Consider the following 16,738-nt stretch of genomic DNA (forward strand, 5'->3'; position numbering starts at 1 on the left):
GTGATAAGTCAGCCTCTCGATTAGTTTCAGTACAGTACCCCATTTGATAACCGGGATTCCGCTGCTAGACGTGTAGTCTTCAAAGGTGATGTTACTCTCTGTATCGGGCTCTGAGAATCGATACTGGTCTGGACCTGGGACAATCAATGGGATCCTCTTAGCTTCCTCTTTTTCATAATTGTCCAGAATACGGTCCAGGACACTTTTAGTGGTGACCTTCACCAGGACAGCCATCCATTGCCGTTTTTCCTCTGGATTTCTGCACACAAAGTGATAAGTCTTCGGGAGAGATGACTTGTCGTGCGATTCGATTCCAAAACAGTTCAAAACTTCAGAATCGGGGACATCGAAGACGTCTATGGAGTGCACTGGGAGGCGATCCTTGAATTTCAGGGAGTTCTTGTGTCGTTTGCAAAGGATGATCAATTGATCAAAAACGTAGACAAATCTCTCTGTCTTCCATTTCTTATTCTTGGTAATGTCGCTTGTCAACTGAAGAGACGGGCGGATCATTCCAAGATCTCCATCCGCTTCCAGCTCATTGCACATTTTGCCAATGGGACTTCCCACGAAACCATCGATTGAAGTTTGAATCTCGTTGAGTCGCTTTACATTGTAGATCTTCTCGCTCTTGGCTTGTTGGTCTAGGAAGGAGGCGATCCGGGTTTTGAGCTCTGGTGGGATGTCGGATACTGATCCAACGACACGTTCGAAGGCGGCACGGCAGTCGTTGAGATCCCGACGATCTTCTTCGGAAGAGCTTAGTTGGTGGAGTCTCTGAAAACGTATATTTTCAGAAAAATTGATTTTTTGAAATTTTATAGGAATCCAGGGATGGTCGGAACGGTTCGGGGAAATTCGGAATCCCGGAAATTCCGATTTTTTTCGGAATTCGCGTTTTTTGACTACGGTTTGTTAGAGGCGCATTTTTCGCGATGTGATGAGAAAGTGAAATTTCGGAAATTCCGATTTTTTAAAATTCAAAATTTTCAAAATTCCGAAATTTCGAAAAACGGAAAATTCCGAAAATCCGGAATATTTAAAATCGGAACATCAGAAAAATTCGAATTTTCTAATGTCTCGGGAAAAGTGGGCGGAGCCTAAATTGCAAGCCTGGCACGGTTTTGTCGATACTGTGAAAAATATGAATTTGTTTTCGGAATCCACCAGAATTTCGAAGTTTTCAAGTTCAGAATTTTCTAGAATCCCGGAATTTTGAAATTCCGAATATTCCAGAATTTCAGAATTTTAAAAACCTGAATATTCCAGAATTCCAAAATTTTCAAAATCTAAATTTTCCAAATTCGAAATTTCCAAAATCGGAATATTCCAAAACTTCGGATTTTTTCGAAATTACGGAATTTTGAAAGTCAGAATTTTTCCAAAATTTCGAAATTTCGAAACTCGAAATTTTCCGAATTGTCGAAATTTAGAAAATTGAAATTTTCCAAATTGGAATTTTCTGGAATTCCGAGGAAAAATCTCGCTGGAAAAGTGGGCGGAGCCTAAATTGCAAGTCTGGCACGGTTTTGCCACACAGTTCTGGTCCATTTTTACATACGGTAATTATCACGATAATGTGAAACACCGTGTCAGGTTTGCAATTTGGGCTCCGCCCACTTTTTCCGGGACATTTTTTTCGGAATTTACCGGAATTTCGAAAGTTTCAAATTCCGAATTTTCTGGAAACCAGGAATTTTAAAAAAACGAATGTTCTAGAATTTCAAATAATTTCAGAATTTAAAAAATCCGAATATTCCAATAATTCGAAATTTTAAGGATCGAAATATTCCAGAATTTCAGAATTTTAAAAATCTGAATATTCCAATTTCCGTTCCGGGCATCCCTGTTTCTTAATCAAAACTCACATTGATATATTCATGATATTGATAAATATGGAAAATTGGAATATGAAGTAATTGAGGAAGCACATATTGCACAGCCAGCCGAAAACTCTGTCCATCCAAGGAGCTAGAATGCTCTCCAGATTTCATGAACAATTTCGAGAATCGTTCACTCTCCAGAAGCGCCTTGATAGTATCATTAATCACATAAGTAGCATGTCTAGACTCATTCATCTCACTCCCATCCCTCTTAATATAGAATGTGTACGTATCGAACTCATACGCCTCTCCATACTCCCAAATGCCCATTCCAATGCATTGCGTATCGTTCAACTCGATCGCGTCTTCCAAAGTTCGTTCGATTTTCAACGCGAGGTCATGAATCTCGTGTAGATTGCCGAATAGGTTCGCGACTATCGTCTTATCACTCTCCGAGGTGGCAATCGATTCGATGCGTCGGCGAAACACGTTGATTCGGTTCAGTTCGCGAATGAAGCGACGCTCGTCGCGCAAAAAATCAACGGCTACCGATTCGTACGTCTGGCGATTGGAAGACGTCGCCGCCGCCGCGGCGGCATGTTCCGTTTCTTCTGCAACGAATTCTTCGAATTCGGCCAAAAAACCTATTTTCCATGATTTCGTGTCGAGACCCTATCTATTTTCAAAGCATGCTCTTTAAAAGACTACTGTAGATTTTTAAAGGCGCATGCTTTGAAAATTTTGGGTGGCGACACGATTTTTGATGGTTTTTTTTGAATTCTACTTCAGAATTTTGGAATTCCCGCCAACCTTAATCACCGCTGCCAGCCTGTGCTGACTTTCCAACGCCGTCTTCAACGTCTTCTGATATTTGTGTTTGTGCTGGAGCTGCTGGTGCATGTTGTCCCAGGCATCCTATAAAAAATTTTTTTTCAAAATTTTCCGGCTCATGCGCCTTTAAATCCGCTACACTACTGACCTTGCAAATGGTATTTAAGCCGTAACCGAACAGCTTTTCGGCCGTCTTGTCCACTTCGGCGACACTTGTGGCACGTGTCTCGATGAGCTGAAGGTGGGGGATTAGAATAGGGTCAAATGGGGATTACTGTACCTCAAAGACGATACTCTGAAGAAAATAACGGATGTGTTCGACGGCATCGAAGTCAATGGGGAGGCCAGGATGAGCAATGTTGCAGATCTGGAAGAAATTAGAATTTTTAGATTTTTTTTATGCAAAAAAATTGGACGGTCCCACAACGACAACTACCGTAACCTAAAATTAGTTATTTTTGATTGTTTTTTTCCCGAATTTCATGAAAAAAAGTTTTTGGCTACTGTAATTGTCGCTATGGTGTTATAACCTAAAAAAAATGAAACTCCCGCGCTTTTTTCCACATAATAATTTCAATTTTTGCAAAGCTGTCGTATGGTATTGTGTATTATCCGCAATGCGTACAATACCCAACATCTCACGACAGTTATCGAAAATTTGACTTTCTGGGGTGAAAAAGCATAAGAAATTCGATTTTCTAGGCTAAAATCATTGTTTTTCAGCTCAAATTTCTTTAAAAGTGATTCAATTTATTAATTATTTCAATTCATAAAATCTCTCATAAACTCATATTCCATCTGTATTTCTAATTATAAATCTTCAAAATTTCAAAATTTTTTACTCGAGAATTTGATTTTTCCAAACACTGTCGTAGGGTAGTGTATATTGTCCGCAATGCGTACAATAGCCAACACCTTACGACATTTCGCGCAATTTTAAGCTTCTGTTTTGATGAGTCACTCGAATAATCAAGTCTGTAATGCTGGACGAGATTTTTCGCTTGGTTTTCTAGTCCTCTCGGTGAGAAAAAGCGCGCGAATTCAAATTTTTCCTTGATTTTCATGGATTTTTCAGATTTTTCAAATTTTTTTGTCTCACCTGATAAATTCTCTCATCGAAAATCGCCGCCCAATGCTTGCTGGTCGAGATGGTTCGTCGACTCGTCAACGACACAGTGTCAGCAGCGGAGATGCTCATTGTTTAGAAGACTGTTTGCATCTAAAAAATCAAATATATCTAAATATTAGCAAGCAGGCGGCGAGAGTAGGTGATGATGATGATGATGATGATGATGATTACACACTCCGTTTCCCCTGGCCAGCAGAAAAATGCATGGAACAACAGAAAAGTATAGCAGATAGCGATGATTGGAGAAGAGAGAGAGCGAGAGAGTAGGAGACGCAGAGAAGCAGAGAGGGCAAAATTGATACGGGACGGTGAAGAAGACGACGACAGGCGAAATAGAAATCGGTGGAGACGCAGACAAATATAATCGGTGGAAAGGCAGACAGCCTCCGGGCCCCACGGCCTTGTTCTTACGAACCAGTTTGATCCCCTTTTTCTCTTCTTTAGTTAGAAACTTCAGACAACAAAATTGATTGGGTTCTAGCCGTAATCAGCGTCTATCAGTCACTTTTTGCAATGTTTCAAGGTCGTTTCAGGAGTTTTAGTGGGGAAAAATTGAATTTCCAGGTTAAAATACCTTAAAAACATGAACAAATAATAGAAAATGCTCAATTTCTCCTAAATTGGGGGGAAAGGGCAAACATGGGCGGAAAACGGGGACAGTCATCTGTCAGGATTTATTTTACAACCTATTCGCTGAAGAAATAGCCGCCTAGAAACGCAAAAGAGCACCAAAAACCGGAATCAAAAAAAATAGTTTTTGAATTTTCATGCAAATGCGCTCTAATGTTTTGGCGCGATGAGCTTAAAATTTGAATTTTGTTACAATTTTCAGAATTGCTGACTCATGACATTCTTTCTGCAACCGGAAATAAGAAGATTTCAAAGAAAAAAAAAGAAAGGTGCAATAAAAATAAATCTTTATCATCATGAATCATAGAGAACCCGTATTTTGAAGCTTCCGGACAATTAAAAATATCTTTTAAATTCTTATTAATGATTACGATTTCTGACCGCCGACGACTCCTCATAAAACTTCTGATAATCACTCGTAAATTGGTCGATTATATCAAAGACTTTCTTGGGTTCCTGCTTTTCAGAAGGCGTCGCCGATCGCTTGCCACGTCGTTGGGCTTCGAATTCATCGTGGGCTTTTTTAAGCTCCAGAAGTCTATCAGGTGACAGAATCTGAGCTAAATATTCATCCATACTATCTTTCACCATGTCTTCACTGGCGCCAGCGTCACGAGCGGAGACGATTAGCTGGTGGAGCGTTTGCTGGAATTTTTATTCTTTCAATGCTTTTTATTCGACTTTCAATGCTTAGTTAAGCAGTGACGCTGTAGCGCAGCTGGGAAAGCGCTTGTTTTTGGAAACCATCGGTGGTGCATCATCGCGAGTTCAATTCCTCTCGACGGCAATATATTTTAAAATACTAACCTGTTGAGAATCCGTCAAAAATGTGGTCAGAGGAGACATTTTGCAAGGTCCGCTAATCGTAAAAGCTACTAAAAGTGCAGAAAATAGGTAAACGGTCAGCATTTTTCGCAGAAAAGCACTTGAGTGAGGCAAGGAAGAACTATTGGAAAGGAGACAGAAAAGTGACCGATCCAAGAGAGAAAACAAACGAGGAGGAGCACATGAGCACTCCCATCGAAACCGTTTTGTTTGGATTGCTGCTCCTCGTCTCAAAACATCAATCACATAATGTTCCTTTTTTAGGCCCTGAAACTTTTTTCGAAAAAAGAATAACACACATTTCATATATTTTGGACTTTGGATGAATTTTGGCATTTATGTGTGTGTGTGTGTGTGGAGTATACTGGGACGGTAAATATGTGATAACAGGAGTTCAATAGGGTTGAGAAGACAGGGAAATAAATATAAAGAACAGGTTTGTGCCATAGCGGGAAGGATAGACAATTCTATTTGAGTTGAGGCTCAGGGGACAATCGAGACAAAAAAATAGAGAAAAATGACTACCACCTAAATAAAGAAAAGTTACAGAGAGACACGTTGTTTGAATCATTTTTCAGATATTTGGAAAAAAATAGGTATTTAGAAGAAAATATAGGTTGGGGGATTATGATGATGACTAGTTGGCAGCAGAGGCGCTCCATTTGTACTTGGCGGCACCGTCAGTAGAAGCCGTGACGACTGGCGCTGTAGAAACTGGTGCAGATGGTTTGTGGTAGAAGTAGCAGCCGCTGTTACGGCAGTTGGCACCGAATCGGCATTCCTGGAATATTGGATTTTTTATATATTAAAACCTGTATTAGAAGGTTCCCTCTAATAGAAGAAAAGCCCTCCGGAAGTAAAACCTGTATTAGAAGGGCTCCTCTAATAGAAGGGCACTCCGGAAGTACTGTAAAAATCAAGACATACCTTTGGATGTTTGAAATGGCAAACTGGATTGCGGCAAGCGCCTGCATAACGACAATGAATCATATTTTGAAGTGGTGCTCTGTAACTGAATGGGTCTTGCCGCGAAATTCAAATTTCAATACTTACTCTGGAACCACTCTAGAAGTCGCTTCTGAAGGAGAATCCTCTTTCGGCACCTCGTTGTTATCGATAACCGTCTCCTCCTCCTTGACTGGTGACGAAGCTTGATTCTCGTCGCTCTTTTCTTCCTTCTTCTCCGCCGGAACCATTGGCTTCTTCTTAATTGACGCCGCCAATTTCTCTGCCAAACTTCCTAGAGCTCCACGGACAAGTGGCTTTTGTGGTTGTGGTTCATCGACAGCAACTGCTGGCACACGATTAGAAGTAAGAGGATTCTGAACGTCTGGAGCCGCTCCAGATCCCGGTTGATAGCCTCCAGTGCCAGGATGAGTGAATGGGCAGTGTTTCTTGGTGCAGAAGCGGTCGAAACGGCATTGCGGATGAATGAAGAGACAACGGTTTCCATAGGTGCAATTCGGGAAGTTCTTGCAGTTGGTGGTGGGATGAGCGAATGGGCATGCCTCCTTTTTAGTACATTTCGGCCAGAAGATGCAGCGCTCTCTGGTTTGATGATCTCTAGGACCGCCCATTTGATTCTGCTGTTCGTTGAGAACACTCAATGGAGTTGGAATATAAGCTGGAACTGCCGATTGGTATGGGTCAGGGATAATGAAGCTAGCGCCGGAGAGCTGATGTGTTGATGGTAAAATCTCTTCTTCCTCTTCCATCGCACTGTCTCTTCTGACGACTATCCCTCGCGCTTCGGCAACCACTGCATCGATTTCAGCTTCCTCGTCGTCGTCTTCAGAATCATCGCCGATTCTGATATGTCCATTCCATTTTTGCATCGTCGGCGAGTCGTCAGAAGGTGTCGTCTCTCGAGAAACGTCGAATTTTATTCTTTCATGCTTCGACTTCGGCTCCTCAGAAGCATTTCCTGGCATCTCCACTCTTCGCTTCAAGAGTCCACGACGAACCGAGTCATCATTGATAACGATTCTATCCTGAATCCTGGTTCTCTTGATGGCTTCTCTGCCTCCAGACAGCTTCAATATCATCTGTGGACCTCCAGTCTGCGGTTGGTTGCCCAGAACAACAGCATCGTCTTCGATTGGCTCGGCGACTCCTTTGTCAGTGACTCTGCTCAATCTATCGCGAAGGCTCTTTTTCGGAGATTTCACTGAAGTGGAAGATTTCGAAGGAAGAGCCTCTACATCCGACATGTCATCGTCGTCACGAGCTTCAGAACTTCTACGACCGCCTCCATATCCAGCGCTAACGCTAGCCTCATTCATCGCTCGTAGGAACATTGTGCCACGGCCTCTGACGTTGGTGCTGAGAATGAAAATGGTTAGAAGGTTCTTACTAGTACTAGAAACTACTAGAAGCTTTTAGAAGATGCTTGAAGTTACTAGAAACTACTAGAAACTACTAGAAACTACTAGAAGCTACTAAGAGCTGTTAGAAGCTCCTGGTAGTTTCCAGAAGCTACTAGAAGCTACTAGACGCTGTTAGAAGCTCTTAGAAGCTACTAGAAGCTACTAGAAGCTACTAGGAGCTACCAGAAGCTACTAGAAGCTGTTAGAATCTACTAGGAGCTAATAAAGGCTGTTAGAAGCTACAAGACGCTCCTAGAAGCTCCTAGAGATTACTAGAAGCAGGTAAAAGCTCCTAGAAGCTTCTAGAAGCTACTAGAAGATACTAAAAGCTGTGAAACCGAAAAACTTACTCTCCAGCCGGTGGAATCTTTCTGTTAACGGTGACTTTCGATTGAAGCTTTCTGGGACTTGTCTCCTCGCCACTATCCAGAGCATTGCCTCTTCTTCTTTCCGTTGATCTGGGCCGTCTGTGCTCTCTGTGATGTGACTTTTGAACACGCTCATCATCTGAATAGGTGTTGGATCTGCTTCTAGTGCGACGACGTTTCGGCTTCGAAGCCTCCTTCCTCTTCTCCTCTCGCCGCTTCTCCTCCTCAAGTCGCTTCTCACGATCCCGTTCTCGTTGACGCTCCTTCTCTCGCTCTTTTTCTTTTTGTCTGAAAATTTTGAATTTAGAAAAATTCCGTCAAATTTCAAACTCTTACAGTTCTCTCTCCCGCTCCTCTTTCTCCTTCCTTCGCTTCTCCTCCCGCTCCTTGGCTTCTTGCTCCTTCTTCTTCTCCTCGTCCTTCTTGGCACTGCTACTACTACTGCTTTCACCTTGCTTGTTAGACGCATTCTGAAGCCGATCGAACAGGTCAAACAGCCAATCGACGAACTTGGCGGTGCTCTTCCCGATGAACAAGTTGAGATCGTCCTTCATTTGCACCTTCTCCTTCTTGTTGGCAATCATGACCATGATGTAGTCGGGCAATTCATCGTCCACATAGACACCGAGCTCTTCTAGCTTCGCGCGAATCGCCGCCTGCAACTTTTCGAGGGTAATAGATTCTTGAGAAGAAAAAAAACACATACCTTGAGTTTTTTGGAAACTTCCGAGGTTCCGGTTCCCGGTTGAGAGCTCATGTTTAGACGATGATTTCTGCAAAAAACGAATATTTCTTCAAAAATGGGTATAGGGAAGAAAAAACAATTGAAGACAATGAAGGCGTGATATGATGATATCCATAGAGAAAATGCCGGATCGGGGAAACAGGTTTTTGGAGAGAAAAATCGATGAAAAATATGGGTGATAAGCAAGATTTATGTTATACATGCTCCCGAGTTCCATTGGAAACTGAATTTCGAAAAGAGTGCTGAGAAAAGAAGCAGGAAGCAGTCAAATAGAAAAATTAGAACATTTTTTTCGAAAGTCAAAAAAACGCATTTTTTTGGCAGGAATCTCAAGTCTCAATAGCTAAAAATCGTTAAATTTGGTCTGGAGATTTAGAATTCAGATGAAATTTTAGTTATCCAAACCAATTATCTTCGCAAATCACGTGTGTAAAGCAACAAAGCCGTTTGCCAGCAACAGCGGCGACAACTGTCGTCAAGCTTGATGTTTCCGGTGCAAACACAACAACGCCAACATGCACATTTTCGCATATTTTCGCGGCGACATTCGTTTGTTTTTCGATGATCTAATAGTCGAAGAAACCATTTATTTGATAAAATTATGTAAAAATTCAATAAAAATTGACTTAAATATAATCTGAAAAATTAGACATTTGGAGTTGTGACACGGAAGTTCAAAGAATGCCACGTTTGTTCTTCATCATCTGGAGGCATCTGAAAGAAGGTGGTCAGGACCTTCCCATCCTCTCTGACGCAGTCATAAGCAATATTAATTTGGATCTTCGTTTCTTTTCCATCATCGTCGAACCTGTAAAAAATTTAGAATTATTTTCGAAAATTTGTTTTAGAAATTTAAAAATTACCAATCAAAGTATCGAGCGCTTCCCCATGTTGGCTTCGGTAATGATAGGAAATCAACAAAAAGAGCATTGAACGCCACCGCATCGTAACTATAGTTTCTTCGGATTGATAGCGACTTCAGGTTTTCCAGTTGTCCATTCTTCCATTCCACCAGCATCTCATTCAAGTCTTCATCATCGATTGTTGAGTTTCTCAAATCGATATAATCAGAGTTCATTCTTCGAATGTCCTTGATGTCGATATTAGTTGACACATCTAATCTGTAGAAGTGCAATCGTGGAGTTCTTAACTTAAGCGTCATTAGTGGAAGAATCCAGGTTCCATGTTGAACAATCAGCTTATCAAAAACATGTTCCAATGGTTTTTGAAACACACAATCTGCACCAATGATAAGTTGAAATGTGGTTGAGTCGAAAGTAGTTTTGAATGTCTCCACAAACGTTTTAAATTTCTTATCCATTTTCCAAAAAGAAACTTTCAATTGGTTATTATCAAAATGGTAGAAAGTTCCCAAGTGTTTCGCCCATTCGAATTGCTCCTTGACTGGCTTCTTGCAAAACACATGGTACACATCAGGACAATTTGGATTCGCGGATAAGTTGAAAACGCATTCTGACTTTTTGTTCACAGTCTGGTTGACAACAAGGCCAAGCATTTGGTCTTTGTCTGTTCTGATGGATTTTGAATAAAAGTTGAATATCACGGCTTCCCTGGCATTGTACATGATTGATAGAGCCGGTGGATAACTGAACATCAATGACAGTTTCTGATCCTTTGGAATGGTCCGTTTGCAGAGAATAGCGGTGTATTTTGATTGGTTGGAGAAGTTGAATCTGGATTTTAGAATTTAGGGGATATAATCGAGAATCTTGAAAAACGGAGAATTAAAAAAACCTACCTTTCAGTGGGTTCCAGATGAGCCACAACGATATCCACCACTAAAGTCGGTAGTTTTAGCACTGGAAAAGTTGGTACTGACGATTTTTTAAATAATTCTGGTTTTGAGGGTTTTATGAAATGCTCTTTTAGTCTTTTCCAGAGATCAGGGGACATGATTTTCTGAAACGGACACACCGAATCGATTGGTTGGACACTAGGAAGGGGAAAATGGTCCCAGGCGGCTGTGAGGACTGTCCATGGGCTAGGTTGATGCAATAATTGCGTGGTATTGGGATTATGCAACATCTGGACAGCGATTAGGCTTGGTTAGCATTGTATTGTTGCATGAGGTGAACGAAAAATTTATAAAAAATGACCTTAGGGCTTCCAATAGAGCCCAAGCACTAGCTTTGAATTTTGAGCCAATTTATCTAGGTTCATATGAGAGATATCAAAAAAATTTCTACAGATAAATTATTTATCGTAATATCAGCAACATTTTATCAGTTGACAGATTCTGGATATCTCTCACGAGAACCAAGATAATTGAGCTCAAAGTAGACAAGTAGTGCGTACGGTAGCTTATTCTGGGATCAATAGCAAAGTTCATGGGTATAAAAAAAGTGGGTCGCAGGTTTCCGAACAATTTGAAATTCACAAAAAATATAAAATAAAACTAGAGCTTCAATTTTGTAATTGTCCACTTTTTTATACAAATTCATCCATAGGAGATGTATCGTTTGGAAGTGACCTGGCTTTAAATTTTGGCTCTTATTTAGTTTAAGGGGTACGTCACACACGGATTAATTTGTACAAAAAATGTGTCCACTACAAAATTAAAGCTCTATTTTTGTTTAGTAAACCTGGAGACTTTCAATCTTATCAAACAAAATGTTTTAAAATTTCCTAGAGCTTCGAAGAATCCAACTTAAATTACCGCAAATTCTCTTAAAGAACGCGATCTCTATTTTTCAACTTTGAGCCAATTTATCTCGGTTCCTATGAAAGCTAACAAAAATTGGTCAACTGATAAGTTATTCATCATATCATCATCAATATTTTATCAGCTGACCACTTTTTGATATCTCTCCTAGGAACCGAGATAAATTGGCTCAAAGTTAAAAGTGAAAGGCTTTTCTTTTACAGGTTTTCAAGTAATTGTTTTTTGTGTGATACTTCAGACTCTCTTCAATATTATCATTAAATAAATAAAAAATTATATTTACCAGTGATGGGAGGAAACGCATTTTTCCGAAATACGAAAAACGGAAACGGAAACGGAAAAGAAATTTCACTTTTACGGAAACGGAAACGGAAACGGAAAAAATCTTCAAAAATCGGGCGGAAAACGGAAAACGGACAGCTAAAACGGAAACGGGAACGGAAATCGACCTTATTTGCATCACTTTCCATGCTTTTTTTCAAGCCAGTTTCAGTTTGATGTTTTCGTTGTTTTTTACATTTTTTTTCCGTTTCCGCTATAAAAAATGGCGGTTTTTCCGGAAAACGGAAACAGAAACAAAAATGTAATTTTACTTTTACGGAAACGGGAATTTTGTTTTTCCGCGGAAACGGAAACGGAAAAAATCTCTGAAAACCGGGCGGAAAACGGAAAACGGAAACGGAAATTCCTCCCATCACTGATATTTACCAACCAAAACTACATAATCATTTATCCCATACATGAAAATTAATAGAATGCCAATTCAGATCCTCCAGATCCTGATCTCGTGGAACCATTGTGAAGCAGGTCAGCGTTTTTCCATCATCTCTCGTGACATCGAATCCTCCTTGAAGTATCAGCTCACATTCATTTCCGGCTTCATTTCTCCTGAAATTACAGTTTTCAGTTTTTAAGGCCCCCCCCCCCCACACACGGTAAACTTCGAGCCGAATTATCTGGATTTCTATGATATATATCAAATTTTGTCAACTGATGAAATGTTGATAACATTGTGATAATCAATTTATCAGTTAATAACTTTTTCCTATCTTTCACAGGTAATGAGATAAATTGGCTCAAAGTGCACTAACCAAACGAATATCCGTTTCAACATTAGATCCTGATTCTCGTTTTCCATCCCTTGGTAGATCACATCATAATTCACATTTTCTCGGATGTAATTCCTTTTTATAGATAATGATTTCAGCTTCACATTGTTTCCAGAACTTCTCCATTCATGAAAAATCATATTCAGCTCCTCATCAGTAAATTTGGAGTCTCGTAGATCCGAAAAGTCACAATCCATATTCAAAATGTTCTCGATAGTGATCCCATCGGGTTTCTCCCATCGTAAAACAGGCAATCGATATGGAAAATTTTTGAAATCATTCAAATTTCCGGAAATCGAAGTGCGGATTAGCAAAACTTCGATTTGAACGGAGGTTAATAGCTCCAGAAGTTGTCCACAATCCGCTGATGTTCCAGATAGTTTAAGATGTGTCACCCGTGGTCCCATCAATGTTTTGTAAATTTCGAAAAAGTCGTCGACCATTTCAGATAGATTAATTTGGACTAGAATATGGTTAAATTGAAAGATATCATTGAAATGTTTGGCCCATTTCATCGCTTGTTCCAGTGGGTTCTCACTATACACAACATAATCCTCTCCTCCTTTTGAATGACACGTGGCATTTGAGTCAACATTTTGGTCCATGATGCTATTGGTCCGATTCGATTTCTCTTGAAAACCAAATGTGACAAGTTTCTCATCTTCACAAAGAATCGATAAGCCCGGCGGCCAAGTGATTCCAATAATTCGATCGGAGCCCTTTGAGGTGTACTTGATGCATAAATGGTTTGTGTGTTTTGAGAGAACGGAGAACTTGAATCTGGAAAACTAAGAAAATTTAAATTAGGAAATTAAAAAAAAATAAACTCACCGTTCCACAGGATCCAATTGCTTCAAAACCATTTCCAAAACCACTATCGGAAGTTTTAGTACTGGAAATCCTTTACTTTTCTTGGATTTTTTGAGTTCTGAAGGTCCCAAAATTCTCAGCAACTCTTCCAAAAACTTCATCTAGAAAGATTGTTGAGGTAATTGTTCCAATGGTCCGCACAGGCAAAGACAGAGAGAGCGTTAGATGTTGAGAGACGCAGAGAAAAAGACGGGAGGGGATGGTATTCAAAAAGAAAGGGAAAAAATCGATTACAGGAAAAAGGCAGAGCTTCAAAATTGTAAAAGAAGAGTAAATTTATGATTGAATTCTCAGTAAATTTGAAAGAGGAAAAAACAAAAACCTGTAATAGAAGGGCCCTGTCAACTTTGATGTGTTTTATTTCCGTTCCTGTAAGAGATCTCAAGAAGTGACCAACTGACAAAATGTTTATCATAATATCATCCACATTTTGTTAGTTGTTCACTGTTTGATATCTCTCACAGGAGCAGTGATAATCTGAGTCAAAGGTGGGACCCTACAACATACTATCAAGTTTGCGTCCAATTATCTCAATTTGTTTGCAAGATATCAAAAAGTAGTAAACTGATAAAATGTTTATTATAATATCACAAATATTTTGTTAATGGACCACTTGTTGATATCTTTCACAGGAGACTAGAAAAATCAGCTTAAAGTTGGTACCGTAAATGCTATAAAGAAGCCCAACCCTTGTGTGCACTTTGAGCTCAATTATCTCGGTTCCAAAAAAGGGTATCAAAAAACGGTCAACTGACAAAATGTTTATCATAATATCAAAAATATTTTGTTAGTTTATTACTTTTTGATATCTCTTACAGAAAACGAGATATATAGTTTCAAAGTTGACCGTTAGAGGAGCCCTGCTATGGCAGGTTTTACGGTAAATTCGGAAGAATTCATGAGAATTGAAAGTGACTTTCCAGCCTCTTCTAATATTTCTAATAAATTGGATTCCGAATTTTCCTCGATTTCAATTCGACAAAAATTGCCATGAGAAGTTGGATCATTCACACGGACGGACTTCAAAACATTGAAATCCAGACATGGGAGAATCAAATGGATTGGATTTTGACCGAGCAAATCCAACTGCAAACCGGCTACTTTCAATTTTTCTCCTCTCGAATCCAGAATATTTTTTGTAGCTTCCAGAATCCTTGTATAATGATTTGTTGCATTTTCCCTTGTGGCCAACCAAAAAGTGTCCAGAATTGAATTTTGATGACTCAGAATAATTTTGAAATCATTGAGAAAAACCTCCACAAAATCCGAATTTTCCAAATTCACTTCTTTTTCACCGCACGAAACTTCACAACTTGTTTTTCGATTCCTATACATGAAGTTGTATTCATTTTTAGAAGACGTTTCATAGGCAATCAAAATATATTGGTCATGAACACTGAGTGCAATCAACTTCAAATCGAATTCTGAGTCCATGAAAAAGCTGCGAAAGTAGGATAATGCATTTTGCAAGGGTCGCCTGAAAAGAAAGTGTCGGGATTAGAGCACCTTTGCAATTCGAGAGACTTACCTTTCTTGAAAATTATATTTTTTCAGAATGTTTTCCATTTCAGCACGAGAAGTTGAGAACTTGAAAAAGAAAGAAAGGAAAGAAGACCAACTTGCGAAATAGGTAGACAAAATTGGAGGGGGAAAAGATGCAAAGGAAATACAAATATTGTCTTTTTTTGAAAGTGATAAAAAATCGCGAAATTGTCAAAATTTATAATTTCTGTATTGATTTCGAAACTTTAGAGTTTTGTCATACCGTAAACACTCTAATAGAATGATCACTGGTGATATTATGATAAGCATATTGTCAGTTTACCACTTTTTGATACCTTTTACAGGAATCGAGAGAGATCGGCTCAAACTTGAAGAGTTAGAGTTTGGGATCTAGTCAACTTTGATCAATTTTTTCTCGGTTCCTGTAGAAGAAATCGAAAAAGTGTTAACAGCAAAAATCTTTGCCTTGATGTCAGAAAAATTTCATTAGTTGACAATTTTTTGATATCTCAAACAGGAAACGACATAATTAGGTTTAAAGGGACAATATTTTTAAAAAGAGTTTCACAGAAGTTAAAAAATCTAAATTCAAGAGTTATTTAAACGTGATGAAAAAATCAAATTTTTTTATTAAAAAATCAGCGTGCCAAAAAAGTTTCAGAAAAATGTCAATTCTCCCCTAAAAAGCGGCGTAAAAAGCCCACGACCCTCGGTGGCCCATTGACCTCAGGAAGAACACTCAAAATGAAGAGGAAAGCGGAGACAAGAATCAATTCTCCCTTCTCTGGGCTCCAGAGAAGGGTGAGGGACCTGGGTCCTAAAGCCTGGGTTCTGGAGCCCGGGACCTGGAGCCTGGGTGCTGGAGCCAGGTTCTGGATTCCGGGTACTGGAGCCCGGGTTCCTGGACCCCGGATGCTGGATCTCAGGTCCTGGAGCTAGAGCTAGAAGCATTCAATAGAGGAGAAACTAGATCAGGAGCAAGATGAAATGCTGGTGGAGGATCTAGAAACGGTGTTCCGAGGAAATCTGCTGTGAAATTCAAGATAATCTTATCAATTCCTGGAACTGAAATCAGACAATTCAATCAGTGAGATGATCTACAAGAAACAAGATCATTTTGAGTAGTTCCCGATGGTTCAGACTGAAAATAGAGAAATAAGGTGGATCCTGGAACCAGGAACCAGGAGCCTGGGTCCGCAGGAGCTGAAGATGAAGCTGATGCCAGAAACAGCCAGGAGGATCTCGAGTGTGTGTTCAAGATAACTTTATCAGTTCCTGGAACGGAGATCAGACAATTCATGCGTTTGGAGCATTCCTGATGGTTCATACTGAAAATAAGAAAGACACGAAGTGATTGATCATACCATTTCTTTTAAAGTAAACATTATTCTAATGATAAATAAATGATGTCAGAATTTTTGAAAAGCTTAATGTGACTCTTTCAGAAAGAATAGTATGAAACTGAGGAACGACAACCGAAATATTACCGTGCACTTTGAGCTGCATTATCTCGTTTCCTATGAAAGATATCAAAATGTTGTCAACTGATAAAACGTTTTTCGTAAAATGACCAAAATTTAATCAGTTGACAATTTTTCAATATCTTTCATAGAAGCCGAGAAAAAATGATTCGAAATTTACTGCATTCTCGTAAATGCTCCAATAGAAGCCCGTGTACTTTAAGCTCAATTATCTCTGTTTCTGTGTAAGAAATCAAAATTTTATCAACTAATAAAATATTGGTGATAATATAAGAAAGAGCGATTTTCAAAATTTTCAATTTTCATCCCAAATCACTTCGATTTCCAAAATTTCTGTGAAGTTTCAGTAAAATCACGTGAATTTCCAAAATCCCA

The 16,738-nt window shown here is 39.5% G+C and overlaps 4 protein-coding genes across 4 annotated transcripts; all 4 read right to left on the reverse strand.

The window, feature by feature from the left end:
- Nucleotides 1–1,853: 1,853 nt before the first annotated feature.
- On the reverse strand, nucleotides 1,854–3,852 carry Cbr-sos-1 (the record flags this gene model as incomplete). The annotated part of the gene is made up of 5 exons (XM_002647185.2): nucleotides 1,854–2,495; nucleotides 2,634–2,738; nucleotides 2,803–2,889; nucleotides 2,935–3,021; nucleotides 3,754–3,852. 5 exons carry the CDS (start codon nucleotides 3,850–3,852, stop codon nucleotides 1,854–1,856), a joined length of 1,020 nt encoding a protein of 339 aa, XP_002647231.2.
- Nucleotides 3,853–4,773: 921 nt separating this feature from the next.
- On the reverse strand, nucleotides 4,774–5,259 carry CBG24574 (the record flags this gene model as incomplete). The annotated part of the gene is made up of 2 exons (XM_002647186.1): nucleotides 4,774–5,058; nucleotides 5,221–5,259. The coding sequence occupies 2 exons, from the start codon at nucleotides 5,257–5,259 to the stop codon at nucleotides 4,774–4,776; spliced, it is 324 nt and encodes a 107-aa protein (XP_002647232.1).
- A 616-nt stretch (nucleotides 5,260–5,875) lies between these two features.
- On the reverse strand, nucleotides 5,876–8,729 carry Cbr-sut-2 (the record flags this gene model as incomplete). Its single annotated transcript, XM_002647187.1, has 6 exons — nucleotides 5,876–6,019; nucleotides 6,166–6,244; nucleotides 6,292–7,560; nucleotides 7,955–8,260; nucleotides 8,309–8,628; nucleotides 8,679–8,729. The coding sequence occupies 6 exons, from the start codon at nucleotides 8,727–8,729 to the stop codon at nucleotides 5,876–5,878; spliced, it is 2,169 nt and encodes a 722-aa protein (XP_002647233.1).
- A 633-nt stretch (nucleotides 8,730–9,362) lies between these two features.
- CBG27336 lies at nucleotides 9,363–13,480 on the reverse strand (the record flags this gene model as incomplete). The annotated part of the gene is made up of 6 exons (XM_045236696.1): nucleotides 9,363–9,525; nucleotides 9,581–10,411; nucleotides 10,477–10,637; nucleotides 12,141–12,288; nucleotides 12,492–13,289; nucleotides 13,341–13,480. The coding sequence occupies 6 exons, from the start codon at nucleotides 13,478–13,480 to the stop codon at nucleotides 9,363–9,365; spliced, it is 2,241 nt and encodes a 746-aa protein (XP_045100716.1).
- Nucleotides 13,481–16,738: the final 3,258 nt, after the last annotated feature.

This window comes from Caenorhabditis briggsae (genome assembly GCF_000004555.2).
Source record: "Caenorhabditis briggsae complete genome, chrV, whole genome shotgun sequence".
In the NCBI taxonomy this organism is placed as follows: Eukaryota; Metazoa; Nematoda; class Chromadorea; order Rhabditida; family Rhabditidae; genus Caenorhabditis; species Caenorhabditis briggsae.